At 36.4% G+C, this 15,524-nt stretch overlaps 1 protein-coding gene across 1 annotated transcript in view; it reads left to right on the top strand.

The window, feature by feature from the left end:
- Positions 1-15,524, top strand: part of SAMSN1 (SAM domain, SH3 domain and nuclear localization signals 1) — a 134,163-nt gene that overhangs the window by 45,924 nt on the left and 72,715 nt on the right. The window contains exon 5 of the mRNA XM_047875377.1: positions 4,030-4,382. Coding sequence (XP_047731333.1) covers positions 4,030-4,382 — 353 coding nt within the window. The remainder of the gene's footprint in view (positions 1-4,029; positions 4,383-15,524) is intronic.

Genomic DNA, 15,524 nt, shown 5'->3' with positions numbered 1-15,524 from the left:
GGTTAAGCATTCAACTTTGGCTCAGGTCACGATCTCATGGTTTGTGAGTTCAAGCCCCGCATTGGGCTCTGTGCTGACAGCTCAGAGCCTGGAGCCTGCTTCAGATTCTGTGTCTCCCTCTCTTTCTGCCCCTCCCCTGCTCACACTCTGTCTCTCTCTGTCTCAAAAATAAATAAACCTTTAAAAAATAGAATAAAAGGCACATTATTGTAATTTTAATCAAATTTAGCACAAATTTATAAGTAATAGATTAGGAGACTACAGTGAATAACAATTTTGAAAATATTCTAAAGGATTTCTTTTTAATAGATAATCTTAATGATTCTATATCTCTTATCATAATTTTTATTCTAAGTTTCATCACTCAGGTATGTACTACCTAATAGCAAGAGAAAGCTTTTTGGAAGTAGTTTGCTGTTAGAAAGTAGCCAGTCTAGTGTAAAAAATGTACTGTGGATAATCCATTTGGTAGATAAAACATATGTATGAACTCAAAAGTGTATTTACATTTAGCAAACATTTATCAGGCCATGTACTATACTAGACATGTAATTGAAAAATGAGTAAAATGCAATAGACTGATCTCTATTAACTCAAAGCTCCATGAGTGATTAAAGATACGAAAGTTAACAAGACTCTGCTTTAAAAAGGCTATAACACAGTTTGAACAAAATAATGAGAGGTCAGTTTGTTTTAACACTCTGGGCCATGAGATCTCACTTATATGAATTTAGACACTATACAAATGCTTCTCTTCCTCCTAGGGGCAAATCATTAATATGGAATTCAGTTACCCTGGTATGTAACACCTTTCCCCATATCAAGTGAAAGTCATTTTCACAAAGAAGGGGGAGAGAAAAGGCCATTTTTGATGCCAGTGTTTCAGTGGAGCAATTAAGCATTGGCTGGAATAGGAAGAGGTTGCTATAAGAAAAAAAGTACAACAAAGAAAATTGTGTTCAGTGGTTGTGCAATGTCAGCTTATTATTTCTGGAAGAGCCTAAAGATTAGAAAATGACTCTTCTTGAGTTACAGGGCCTGTAAAACTGAGTAACTCAGAAAATACTGAAGAGGAACACAGGAGAAAATGATACAAAAGTAAACAGCAATAGAAATTGTGTTGAGCTGAGCATGACCTTTGGAAGAGAGGGAAGATTCTGCATATCAAGAAAATCTCATCCCAGGCCTCTCTGAAAGATTAAAATGATTTCAATATTTCCCCATTTATTTAACGCAAACAGGTATGGCTTGCGCTGACAAAACGTCACATTTCCTACTTAGGTGCCATTATGCAGAGACAGAGCATCAAGTTTATATTGGCTGCTCAAAGTCATTCTTAAAGACCAAGAACAAGTGCTGAATCTAATGACTGGAAATGCTTGGATGCCAGAGAGCCTTTTCTTGCAAACATTTCTCTGGGCTTATAATCTCTCTCAAAGGATGGGAAAGCACTATTATAAATATTTCTCATTCAAACATTAATGAGGAAGCAAAGTCATTCACCTTTTGCGAACTGCAGTATCTGTTTAGATGTCATTTATCAGCCGTTCAATGGAAAGGATAGGCAAAAGCAGAAAGAAATATTTCTGAGTCCAGCGATTTCTGGATGAGAAAGAAGTATTCCTCTATGTAATACTTCATATCTAATTAACATCACAGAATACAACTATTTTACCAATTAGTATTAAATTTAACATATAAAATATCAGCTTCCAAAATATTGTGAAATTGTTAAAAGTAGGTTATCCTAAATATAATAAGTAAAAGCAGTATAAATACAAATTTGCCAACATTAAACTCGTGGGAAGCGTTTCTGTACCTTCCGAAGAAATTTTGAGTCACAAGCGTTACTAATTCTTTTATCCATATTTTTTGCTATAATAAACCAGTGACACTTATATACTATAGTATAGAACAATATGGCTGTCTTTTTTTTCCTCAGTGTGTATCTAAGAAGCAAGAAGCAATATTCAAAGAAAAGTATATTATTTGAAAACATTTCATGCTTGAAATAAAATGCTGGTTTACCAGAAATTTCCAAAAGAAAAAATGAAGAAAAATGAAGAAAATTTAAATTCTGTTTTTGTTTTTTTGTGCATACCATCAGTCTGTTCCAACAATTTGCAAGTAGCAACTTTAAACCTCTTATTCCTTCTTATCCTGCAAAGACCTTGCGTCTTTCCACTATTTCACACTGAGAACAAGCACATAGATGGCACCAGATTCCATCCATTTTGTTGCATTTTGAAGTTAAAAAAGAAGGTTAAAAAAATGCCCTACTTTAGTATGACCGGCTGGTTGTAATATATTTTACAAGTTTGAAACCAAAAAATTGTCTGCTTTCAAGTTATTGCTTAAAATTGTCTCAGGCTACAGGTTTTGAGGTCACATTATTAATTTTCTCATATTTATGATCTCGACACATTTTAAATTTAATCTTTTGTGAAGAATAATTTGTCCCTACCTTGAGCTGTGTTTGTGCTAGGCTGTAAGATCAGGCGGTGACCCAGCGGAATCAATGGGGACGTTAAAGAGACTACAGAAACTGGTTTGGACCAAGAAAGCCAGGGTGCCGAGTCTGAATGAGATAAAACCCACATTAATAAACCTTGGTAAGTAAGAAGTCAAAAAGCTGCCAAAAATTCTTTGAGAAAGAATTTGAGTAGCATATATAAAATGAAGGCCATTTTGATAAGGTCTTAAAATAACCATTAAATCTTCAGGGTTTTTAAATTAGAAATTTATTTGTGAAACAGATATCCTTACCCTATTCCTGAATTTTGTTTTATATACCATATCTCCTTCCCTTCAAGACAAGACTCGGGGATAGCATGGGAGAACGAGATAATAAGGGTCCTAATTGTTCATTATTCCCATTCTTTGGCCACGGGAAACAGTATTTTTCAATTTTTATGTGAGTGCAGCAAAATGGCATGTCATGACATGCAACTTTGAAGTTCATTTATTCACAATTACATGCTATTAATCATAATCTTTGGTTTACATCAATGAAACATTTGAACTGAAAGAGATTCTGTGAGGGGGTATAGCTCAGGGGTAGAGCATTTGACTGAAAGAGATTCTGTGATATGGTATAATTTCCATACATGGGTCACATGTATTTCTATTTTCTGTGATTGTTTTATATATTCCTAGAAATTTCATCAGACCCTTCACCACATGTAAAAATACAGGTCTCACTAATCAACTCCATAGTATTAAAGATATACTTTCTTTTTGTTGTTCTCTCAGTCTTGTTCTTCCTTTTCCAAAGTATTTCACTATGAGAAACACTTTATGCATAAATCTATTTATAGACTGATATCAGAAAAAAATTAGAATACCATTGGTATTTCAGCCCATGTCCACTGAGATTTCATTTTTTTATTTACGTACAGGGAATAATTCATTTACTTTCTTATGATGCTCTCTATACACATTATTTCCAAAAAAAAAAAAAAAAAACTTAAGAATACAAGCACACTGGGACACCTGGGTGGCTCAGTTGGTTAAGCATCCGATCCCTGATTTTGGCTCGGGTCATGATCTCATGGTTTGTGTGATCAAGCCCCATGTTGGACTCCACACTGACAGCACAGAGTCTGCTTGGGATTCTCTCTATCCTTCTCTGTCTCTGACCCTCCCCTTGCTCTCTCTCAAAATAAATAAATAAACATTAAAAAAAGAATGCAAGCAGACCATACCATGTTTCTATGATATGGGGAATTTTTTAGTTTGTAATTTTTCTAAAATATCTTTTAGTATACTATTTGCATGTGGCTTTCAGTCAGTGTAGCCAGACTATATATAATCGTTATATACAGCTTCAAAATCTTTTAGGTCAATCTGTTCTTACAAAACAAATCATTTACTATACAAGGGATTACTCTTTAAAGAATTGCAATTTAAATTATTTTGTGAAGGTAAATGAATTCCTGGTTTGCCCTGTGATGTTCATTCATTTCTACTATATCAAAGGAAGTTTAAAATCCATATTATATGCTTAACTGATTTTTCTTTGTAATTCAGAAGATGAAGATGAAACTTTAATTTCCTGTATGAAATTAACCAAATCCCAAGAAAAGAAAATTAGTAATGTTAGCACAAGGGGAAAGGAAGAAATGGAGAGGAGATTGGATTCTATTTCTGCATCACTGGTTAGATCCAGCATTTCCACTGGAGGCAATATGGCAGAAATGTTATCACACAATGAAGGTGAAGTTCAGATGTGGAACAGCTGGAAGCTTTTTCCAGAAACCCCTCTCTGGACGTGTGTTGATTTTCAAATTGCCCAAGTTGGACCCTGGAACGACTGTTTGCGCTGCACTCACCACCCACAACTTAAGTCTTCTTGTACAGATATGGATCTCCCACATTCTTGGGTAAGTTTGTAAACTGAGGAAATGCACTGTCTCATCTCGATGTTTGTACCAGCAAGAAAGAAACAGATAATAAAAGTGCTAATCAGTCAACTGTATCAGTGTCAGGAAAAGTTACCAAAACTAGAGTTGTCTTTCCAGAAAGCATTGCAGCTCTTGTGACTTTTGCTATCACGTTACTATAGTGTGTATATATATCCCTTGTGTTCAAATAAACTACTGCACAATATTTTTGAGATAATTTTTTTTAGTTGAAAGAAAACTTTGGATGTTGATTCAGCTCAAGAAGGTGTGGATTGAATTGTCTAAATCACTGCTGTGGTCATGAAGTTTCTGTGACAAATAATAGCTAATTTAAATGAGCATTTTCTATGTGCCTGCCATTCCCCTAAGCCCTTCATTCTTTTATTTAAATCTCACAACAATCCTATAAGGTAGGGAATGTTATTTTAATGCTAATTCCCCCATTTTATAATTGAGACAAATGAGACACAAAAAGATAGCAATAGGTACAGTGTCACAGAGCCAACAAAAGTGGAACCAAGATCAATCATACACTGAGGATCCTGCTTTTAGCTAATAATAGTGTTTCCCATCTACTGAACTAGGCCCTAAGGCTATATGGTACAAGAGAAAGAGTGTGGACTCTGGAGTTACAGAAATTTGGGTTTGGATCCAAGCTCTTCTATTTGTTTAGCTTAGGCAAAATATTAAAACATGTTCATCTTAATTATATCAACTGTAAAATGGAAGTAGTAATATTAAATTCATGAGGTAATTAGGAAACTGAAATTAAATAGTACAAATATTCTAGCACTTACGAGCAATTTTTTTTCACCTTGGTTATAAGTTACTAAAGGCACGTGTTATATACCTTTATTTCTCTACAGTTCATGTTCATTTGAGCTTGTAGGGAGTGAATGGAACAACTTTGTGAATGCAGGAACCCTACTCTACACCACTTGGCTTTAAGAATCAGTCTCTCATTAGAGGCTGTATTTCATGGTGCATTAGCACTCTCTGAAGAGGCTTGGAGTCTTTTTCCTCTTTTAAGAGTTGTGTATTAAGTTAGGTCTTTGCAGACTAGTGGTAAAGTAATCTGTGTTCAAAGTACCACATTAAATATTACAGGTGTCTAATAGCAGACTCAGAACTGATAAAACTGTCCAACATCAATTATTTTTAGGAATGTCTCTCCCAATTCCTTAGTCTTCATCTTCTCCTGTGGGGCTTCTGGGCTTTGCAAGCTTCCTCCCAGAGCACTTTCTCGGAGAGCAGCTGATAATATAATTAGGATCTACTTCTGAAGACTCCCCCTGACAGCTTTAGAATCGGGATCAAGAATAAGGACTACTCGGCAAGTAGCAAAGCTGGTGTATAAAAATCTAAATTCAAATATTCAGAGCTTCTTTCAAGAATAACATCTGGATTCCTTAACTTGGCATTTCTGGATTTTAGCAGTCTGACCTCAGTCTAACTTCTCAGCTTGATCTAAAGCTTCCTTATGGAAAACTTGTGCTGGACTGCCAAACTGAATGATCTGCTTCTTCCTAATGACTGTCTCGCTCTTTCCTGCCTCTTTATCTTTGTGTTTACGTATCAGCCTCTGCCTAGCGTGCTATTCTTGCCGTTAACCATTACCCTATCCCTCAGATTACTTTGTCCTTTAGAAATGCTACCTGGGTCGTGCCATATAAAAATAATTGCTTCTTCCTTTGAACTTTTTAGGGAACTTAAAGGCATTTTTCTTTCATTATATATTTTTAAAACACATATTAGCATCACTTGTATCAGTTCACAATATTAGACACTAGGGAATACAGAGCCAAACAATACATACACTGCCCCTGTCTTCATGGACCTTACTGAGTACTACTCTATGGTAGAATTAGTTGGGCATCTGTTTATTTCCTATAAATACTTGTCTTTGTATGCTCTCTAATCCCTAGAGTATTATGGGAACTCAATAAATACTTGAGTAGCATTTCCTCACTAAATAAATGGAGTTTTAGAAACCAACAGACTTTATTTCCATAGATCTACATGGAACATTTATCCTTATTCTTTTAACTATTCTCATATTAATCCAAAATATATAAACTCAGTTATCATGCGTATGTGTTTGTGAATGTGCGTATAGTTCTAAGTATATATACATAGTAGCATTTTTCTTTTCTTTTTGGTAGTTTTGTCTATTATAGTTCATACCTAAATGATTAAGTAAACGAGTCTTATCTGCAGAAGGTCAAACATATCTACAGAATACACACAATTTCAGATGATAACATTCAGCATTTGTGACAGGAAAACCTCTCTGGATTTGGAGAAAGGGTTCAAGAACATGTTAGAGTTAAATTGGTTTGGTAAACTTAATGAGACCACTTACACTCAGGGATTTGAGACATAGAATGAAAGGAGTTGGATGAGTGCAAATTATTATTTTTATATTCTACAATATATTCTATAATAATACCAACTGAAAAATACCCAGTTTCATTTTAGCATAGCTGGTATTTTTTTCTGTAGTAATTGCAGGGTTATTACTTGGGTTATACTTTAACTTTCATTCTATAGAAATTACAGAAGGCAAATAGTGTTGAGGGAAAGTTTTGCTTCTGAAATGAGTGTTATCATCAATGACAAGTAGTTAGAGGTGACATTTTTGCAATTTTAAAGGGTAAAAGTATGACCATATTTAAAAAAAATATGTACCAACATATACAGACATGCTGGAGCTGAGCCAAACCCCCACATTTCAAGGGAAATAAACCAATCCACAAAGACGCTAGTTTCCCCTTAACTTCAAATATTTCAGCAATAGTAGATTCATTTGATGCCATTATCAAAGCAGAGTTTTCAGGTGGCCTGAAACTGACTTGTCTTGCAGAAAGTTTTTATTCATCCTCGTCTGATTCTCGACTAAGCCCTGCGGGCTCATACTCTCAAAGCTGGTTCTGATAGAACTGGGTTTAACACCGGTTCTGACATTGCCTGCAGAGTGAGCTTAGGCAAATTCTCTACCCTCTTTAACCCACTAATTCCAGTTCTGTGCATTGCTTTCCAACTCTGCTCATCCCCTTTCTTCTGAGTGAATTTGTGTGTGCTGAAAACACCCATTTGTAAACCAAGATTATTGATGTCTATCATGCAAGGCTGTTGGGGGAGATTAAAGAAAATGGTGCCAGGACTCAGTTGATAGCCGATAATATTTATACCCAAACCAAAGAATCTAGAGGCTTGTGCTAGACTTGGAAAGAAGCAACATTTTATTCAGTTGAGATGCCATAAACAAACTGAAGCCAGACAGGGAAATGTATTATTTGTGAAGGGCTTTTCACAGTAGTCAACAGGAGAGGAACGAGACATACACAGATATTTAACGCGCAGTTTAGTTGTTTGCAAGGTCTGTGGGATCTGGGGCGTGGGGAAAGATATGTGATTATGGAATTGATATAAACTGAGAAGGGTAACGCCAGATTTATGAAAGTGTATACTCCACAAGAAAAGTGTGAAGAGAAAAACTACTTAAGGATGCAGAGCTCTTTTTTTCATATCCGAGATGAGTGGTGTAGAGAGGGGGTTTCAGATGGCTTTAAGAAAGGTAATAGTGAAGGTAGCCAAAAATAATATTTGAAGCCAAGTGTTTACAATCAATTTACAAGAAGAGTGATTGAAGGGTACTTACAGCGTAGCTCTGCATGCTAAGAGCTTGAAAAATCTTAACAAAAGAGGGAAGTGAGTCAGAGAATTGGTCGGGAAGAAGAGCAAGAAAGAAAGAAAATTTGTGTGTTGCAGAGGAGGTGAGGCCTTCCTTGCATACGATGTCATGATAATAGCAAACGTATTTTTCAAAATCTGGGATAATTTTTCAGATTTATAAGAGAGATAAATTATTTTTATAATATTAAGAAATGGAAGTAATCTTGACATGAAAAGGGGGAGCAGATATGCATTTCTCCCTTGATATTCCAAAATATTTTATAAAATAGAATGATATATTTAAAAAGTGATAATAGCAAAAGCTCTTTCAGGAAGGAGGAAAGTAAAGGCCTGAAGGAACAGAACAGAGACTCAGAGCACAGGATCATTCAAGTGCAGTGTGGATAGAAAAATAATAGTGAGAATTGCATAAAGATCGAAGAAAAATGAGTAAAGTTTATATACAGAATCTCAGGGTGAGAAAATAAACAGAGTTCTACTTAAAGCATCTTAAGGTACATAAGAAGAAGATGAGAAGAGTAGAGATCTGAGGTCTTCTTGGAGTACTATGAGAACCTGTCAAAACTGTGCCAGAAGGGAAAGTGTGGATAATGGAAAATTTCTTTATGGAACTGTTTCAGCGAGAGGAACAGGATGTCTGCTGATGCTCGCCGAGAAGTAAAGGAGCAACATGTCTTACAATTAATCGTTCAAATGGGAAGTAATGTATGCTCTAATTATTGACAAGGGGAAATGATCTTGGGACCCACAGACCCACTGCTAAGTTGGTATAAGAGTATTTATACTGACCAAGAAAACTGATCTGTGAGAGAAAAGTGACCAGTATATGCTATTTTTGCGTGTCTAATTTCTCTTTTCTCAGCCTTGGCAATCTCTCCCAGTCTCTCTGACCAGAGTCTACTTCCTTCAATCAAAATGACACGTCACTACCAGTGTAATCTACCAGATCAATTTACTTGACTACCTGATTAACGATTCTAAAGCTCAAATCTAACGTTACTGCACCCCTCACAAACCTTTAAATATCTTCTCAACACCTACAGGATTAAATGCAAACTCATTCACCTAATCTGCCTTAACTAGAACCCCACAAATCTCTTTCACACACATACTCTGCTATCAACAAGGTGATACCACCCTTTTGCCAAAGACTGATTTTTCTCCATCTTCCTAGCTTTATTTATACTGTTTCCCCATTTAGTCCTTCCTTTCTTCTCTACCTATTTGATGAATAGTATGGAAGTTTAGAAGTGTTGATGGATAAGTAAGAATCCATGGTGTACACTTTGAAGAAAAAAATATGGATATGGAAAGGAATGAAGATTGAGACGACCAGTAAAAAGAGAGTAAGGAAACACACGGTTTAGGGGGAAAAAAGGCAGCATTAATTTCAGAGATTCTATTATTTTCTTTGTCCGTTAGTGATGTGAGACTCCTACCAAAAAGTCTCTGTGGTCCCACTGAATAACGCAGGCAAAGAAGACTGCTCACAAATCCACCCAGAGGGAGGCGGGCTATGAACCATCTATGCATAATTTCTCATAGTTTCATGCCCCTGTGTTCAACTGTGACAACAAAAACCGTTTAACTTTTATCTGCTGACATTGGAATTACAGTAGTATGGAAAGAGAATATGATTCAATGAGTAGATTTGGACAATTTTGAAAGAGAAAGCAAAGTAAATAATCTGTACTGAGAAAATCAAAAGGAAAAATAGAAAAATGTGATACCAAAATACCAAAAGATATCTATATTTACTATACTCTGCACTGAAATTGATGAACCTGAGCATTGAGATTCTAAAAATAATTTTAAAAGCCTAAATAAACAAGAATAAATTAGTTAATGACAAATATTTTACATGACAAATTTTTAACTGTAGCCAATATGATGTTTGGTGGCAGGAGAATTAACATTTACCCAAGAGAAGAATGTGAAAACTAGGAGATGCTGTAACAGCTTATTGATTTGTTTTTTCCTTCATTCATCGATTCATTCACTCGTTAGCAAATTCTCGTTAAGTGCCTCATGAGGCTATGAATGTATGAGCTTAGAAGTGTGTATGTGGGGTAGCCAATCTACTATTTCATATTTATAATGAGAGTTTATGGGTTAAAAGGAAAAGTTAAAAAGGAACAGAATCACACAATCCGTGGTGTGAAAATACACTAGGATGGAAAACACACTGCAGTAATTGTATATAAAACAATCCAGGAAAAGAACTTGTGAGACATGTAAACAAATTTTCCATTAATAAAAAAAGAGATTATAGAAGAAACAAATCATGAGACATTATAACAGTACAAGGTATCAGGTTAATGGAAATGTTTTAGGTTGAGTTTGAGGGAAGTAAGTTGTAAGTGTGTATAAAATTTTTGAATGTCTTTTCTAATAAAATTGTGTATAACAAAAAATATTAAATGAGAAAATGTAATTGCTCTGTGTGAAGTAGTATTCTACAAGTCCAGGGTAACCAGCGATATCACTAAGTTAGACTTTTGAGGCAGAACAAGGTAGAATGAAAACCAGCCTAATTGTTTGGGTTGGTGTATGGCTTTTCCTGGTTACACAAACCTCATGCATATCAGTGAGAATAAGAGACATGTGATCTAGTTCTAAAACTGTTACAGAAGCAAAGAATCCTTCTCCTTCATGTATCACCCTATGATTTCCCCCCACTTTTCTCTTGGTTTTTGTTTTTGTTTTTGTTTTCACTGTGTGCTTGTTTATCAAATGCATCAAATTAGGGAGAAAGTTGATTTGTACTCCTCACAAGAAAATCTTTTTAAAGTCATCATAAAATATTTGTCGTTTGAAATGGCTCTTGTGATAATGGAAGGGGATCCACGATGGTCAATTATAACTACATTTTGGTTTCCACAAGAAAGTTGAAATTTGTTTCACTGGATCTTCAAATGGAAGGAGGACAAAGAGCATCAATCTGAAGAGAGGATCCAACGATACTCACTGGCCTTGGGAGACCTAAATGTCCTTCTTTTCTTTTTTTTTTTTTTAAGTTTACTCATTTATTTTGAAACAGAGAGGAGAGGGAGGGGCTGAGAGAGAGAGAGAGAGAGAGAGTATCCCAAGCAGACTTCATGCTGTCAGTGCAGAACCCACTGGGGGGGCTTGATCTCATCAACTGTGAGATCATGACCTGAGCCACAATCGAGAGTCAGATGCTTAACCAACTGAGCCACCCAGGCGCCCCTAAATAACATTCTTAATTAGAGCCTGATTATTTTGCATGGTTCAAAAGAACAAAGAAATCACTAAATCTGGACATCAACCTTTGAGAGTAAAGCCTGACTATTAGAACATTGTATATAATACAATGAGCTTTGGAAAGCACTCTAAATGTTGGTAGATTTTCTTTTGTGGAAGAGAAAGAAGTACTTAACTCAAACTTTTGCTAAGCAAGCTAAAGACCGAAGTCATACTCTGAGTGTGTAGCATGGTGTGTTGGAGGCCATGTTACACATCAAAGGAGCACAGGTTGAAGCCAGGAGAGTCACACGTGAGTTCAACTCTGTCACTTAATAGAATCACTGTGAGTCAGATTGCTTAATCTCCATCTTTGCTTAATCCCTCATCTTTAGAATGAGGGAGGACTAACAATTATTTTTAAGGTCTTATTTAATTTTATGTTCAATGTTTGGGACTATGAGGACACACCAAGGATGATGAATTCTATATACAGAAAGATTAGTGAGTAGATTTTCTCTCAGGTGTTTAATTTTTTTTTACTTTATTTATTTATTTTTATTTTTTTTTCAATATATGAAATTTATTGTCAAATTGGTTTCCATACAACACCCAGTGCTCATCCCAAAAGGTGCCCTCCTCAATACCCATCACCCACCCTACCCACCCTCCCACCCCCCATCAACCCTCAGTTTGTTCTCAGTTTTTAAGTATTTATTTATTTTTAAAGAGAGAGAGAGAGAGAGAGAGAGAGCAGGGGAGGGGCAAAGAGAGGGGGAGAGAGAGGATCCCAAGCAGGTTCTGAATGTCAGCAGAGTCCAATGTGGGGCTTGAACTCATGAACTGTGAGATCATGACCTGAGCCAAAACCAAGAGTAGGACACTTAACAGACTGAGCCACCCAGGTGCCCGTCTCTCAGCTTTTTAAAAGCAGCTCTTTTCTCACTCTTCAGATGACCATTACTGACCTTATTTCTACCATTTTTTTTCTTTTACATAAGCTATTTTAGGTTTGGTTTTTGGTTTTTGGTTTTTTATTTTTCCTGACCAACTGCACTTCCTCTGTCCCTGCTACTTCCTTTCTCCCTCATGTTCTGAACCAGCAACTGTGTATATGAATATTGACTTCCCTTGGGATATAGCCATGAAATCTTCTTCATGGACCAAAATGTCTACATTTCCATTCTCAGAAGCCAAGAAGGCTTCTGCCACTCACAAAGAACAGCTTCTAAATATCCTTTTGAATATAATTTCAGGGGACTGAATTCTGCTTCGAAAAATGGGTGGGTGATTAAGTAAGATTGTAGAGGGGAGGAGAAAAGCAGGGGCTATGCGGGTTAAAGAGTGCCGGGTTGGAGTGAGACATCCTCTTTAGTCACCATCACCCACCACATACACGCACACACACGCACTAAGTGCCACCTTGAGTACTGTGTGCCTTGAGATCTTGTTCTGACCATGCAGACATGTCAGTATAATGATGATCATGGCTTCCGTTGACTTAGCACTTGAACGTGTTTCAGGAGCTTTTATACAGGCTATCTTGGTGTCATGATTCAGTAAGGTGGTGTTATTACCCCCATGTTTATGATAAAAATCTGAAGCACAAAGAGGTTAAATAATTTGTGCAATGTAATAGTAGGTGGCAAAGCTGTATTTTAAGCTCAAATCTATAAGAATCAAAAGTTTACTGCAAAGATCATGGCTTTGTAACATTTGAGACCAGGCTAGCAACTTACCTGTGTCATTTGTAAAAACGAAGACATTAGTTCCTACCTTGCAGTATAAAAATGAAATGATCCATGTGAAAGTGTCAATTCAAGGTAGGGGCTTAATAGCTTAATAAATAGAGTCTCAGCCTTCAAGGTACAATATAACTTTTCCCATATTTTATCTTATACTCGCTCTATCAATTAGGCAAAACTTTATTGCCATTTTACACATGGAGACATTGAGGCACAAGAAAGATTAAGTGAATTACCTGAGGTTCCACAGCAGATGATGGCAGATACTAAACATCAGCCTCCTAAGTCTCAGTCCAGACTTTTCCTACAACTAAGTTGTCTTTAAGTAGTTTTTATTTTTCAGCAGAAAGGGAAATAAATATGCCTGTAAAGGGGAAGGATACAGAGTAGAAATTCCATGAATGTTGGAGCCAAATAAGCTTGGTCTTCAAATTGTAGCCTCACTGCCTACTGTGTGACTAAGCCAGTTGATTTCTCTGAGTTTCAGTTTCTTATCTATTAAATAGATAACGAAGATTTCTTTGTGAATTGCCCATAAAGTGTTTAACTGTACCTGATACCCAGTTGGAACTTAATGAAGAAAGGCTACTATTTTTAGTGGAAATTATTACTATTTAATTATAATTTACAATTCTGCATTTATAATTATCCTTCACTCAATGAACACAACATAACGTCTAAGACATCTGGTATTGTGCTGGGTTGTGGGGCCACAAAGATGACTAAGACACGTACTTTGCATTAGCATCTCACCATCAATAATTCCCTGCAACATCATATCATATGAGACAATGTTGTATTAAATGTACATTACTAGTTTTCACTTATTTTTAAGATTTTTTTTTTACACAGTTTGCCTGATTTTCTCCCTGGGGATAAGAAAGCCAGAACTGCCTAGCTCAAATATACACAGTATGTGTAGGGTGAGGCTCTGCTTTTAGCTTCCTGGGGTTCCTCTAGTATCTTCATGCTTGTGATTCTCTGAAGCATGCAGACAAAAAGAAGGTGGGGCTGGAGGTGTATGTGCTGGGCTGACCACTGCCCTTTCTGGACTCCTCAAATTATCACTGTATTAGCAGCATGTTCCTTATGTAAAATTATTTTAGCCTTTCAAGGCTCCTTTCCTGTATTTATCATAGCCATATCACATATGCATTTTATGATATTTATTTCACAGTCAGACTATAACTCTCAGGCATAACTCACCTTTTTTAAAGAAGAGAATGAAAAATGAAGGCAAGAAATTGATGCTCTCTGTCCTTCCTAGGAAGTTGTAAAGCAACTGGTTGAATTCACTCTAAGAACCCATATGAACATTCAGTGTAAGATCTTTGTGATCAGTGTAAGGTCTCATGGTTCCTAGCTACTAAATATAACTATGCTGATAAATAATTGGATTAGAAATATGGCCTTATTGAAGCTCATCTTAAGCCCAACCCAAACTGAAGCCCACATCTCATTCGTAAAAAGGGATTTTCAGCCAGGGCAGAAAATGAATGAAGTTCAAGAAGTCATTTACTCGTTCACTGAACAAATTTGTTTTTGGAATATTTACATTGTTTCGGACTATTTACATTAGGGAAGATAAACTGTTGAGCAGAAACAGGCACTATGAACCTCACAGTCCAAGAAGAGACAAACAAAGATATAATCACACAAATAAGGATGAAATTAGACCTTTGATGACAGCTAGGAGAGCTCTGTGGTTCTGTGGAGGCCTACAAGAAGCAGATTGGATCTAGTCAAGGAGTCAGGAAAAACTTACAGGGATAATGATGACTGAACTCAAACCTGATGAAAACAGTGGAGGTTAATTAGCCAAAGCTAGGGAGAATGAGATAATGGTCAGAACATCTGGGAGAGAGCAAGGAGATGTGGTACAAGGTAAGTTTGAGGAACGAGTCACTTATGGTTTGATAGGTTATCCTAAGTTTTGTTGTCTGTCCCTTAAAAACATTGGGAAGCTACACAAGAAGTGTTTTAAGCCAATGGCTTAGGGTCTGTTTTTGTTGTTTGTTTGTTCCTTAGCTGTTGAAGGTGTGAGATATGGGCTTAAGTTTATATTTTTAAAAGATCACTCTCCATAGTGACGAGACCTCGATTGAAGGGGAAAATTGATGCAAGATGACGGTGGCTTGAACTCTGGTGGTAGAAAGAAGAAGAGATTAATGAAAAGCTCTCAGGCGTGTAGACTTACGTTCCTAGTGCACACCTTTCTCCAGAGGAAAGAAACATCGGTTTTGAAAATCGTTTTTTGTGATGCAAACCGAAAAGCTCCATTCATTTTAGGACATATGGTCACAGATGACAGCAGAGAAGTGACACGGTGACATGACTGCACATTCCAAATCTGTGCTTTAATTTTTAAAACGTAGAAGCTCAGAGCCACCACAGTGACTTAATGGAATCATTACCAACGGATAAGGAAATGTCATCCATTTGCTTCCCCTGATTCCACTTGGACATAGGCCATTGT

This window comes from Prionailurus viverrinus, chromosome C2 (genome assembly GCF_022837055.1).
Source record: "Prionailurus viverrinus isolate Anna chromosome C2, UM_Priviv_1.0, whole genome shotgun sequence".
Lineage (NCBI taxonomy): Eukaryota > Metazoa > Chordata > Mammalia > Carnivora > Felidae > Prionailurus > Prionailurus viverrinus.
Note: the sequence above shows the minus strand (reverse complement) of the source record. Positions and strands in the feature narration are given on the sequence as shown.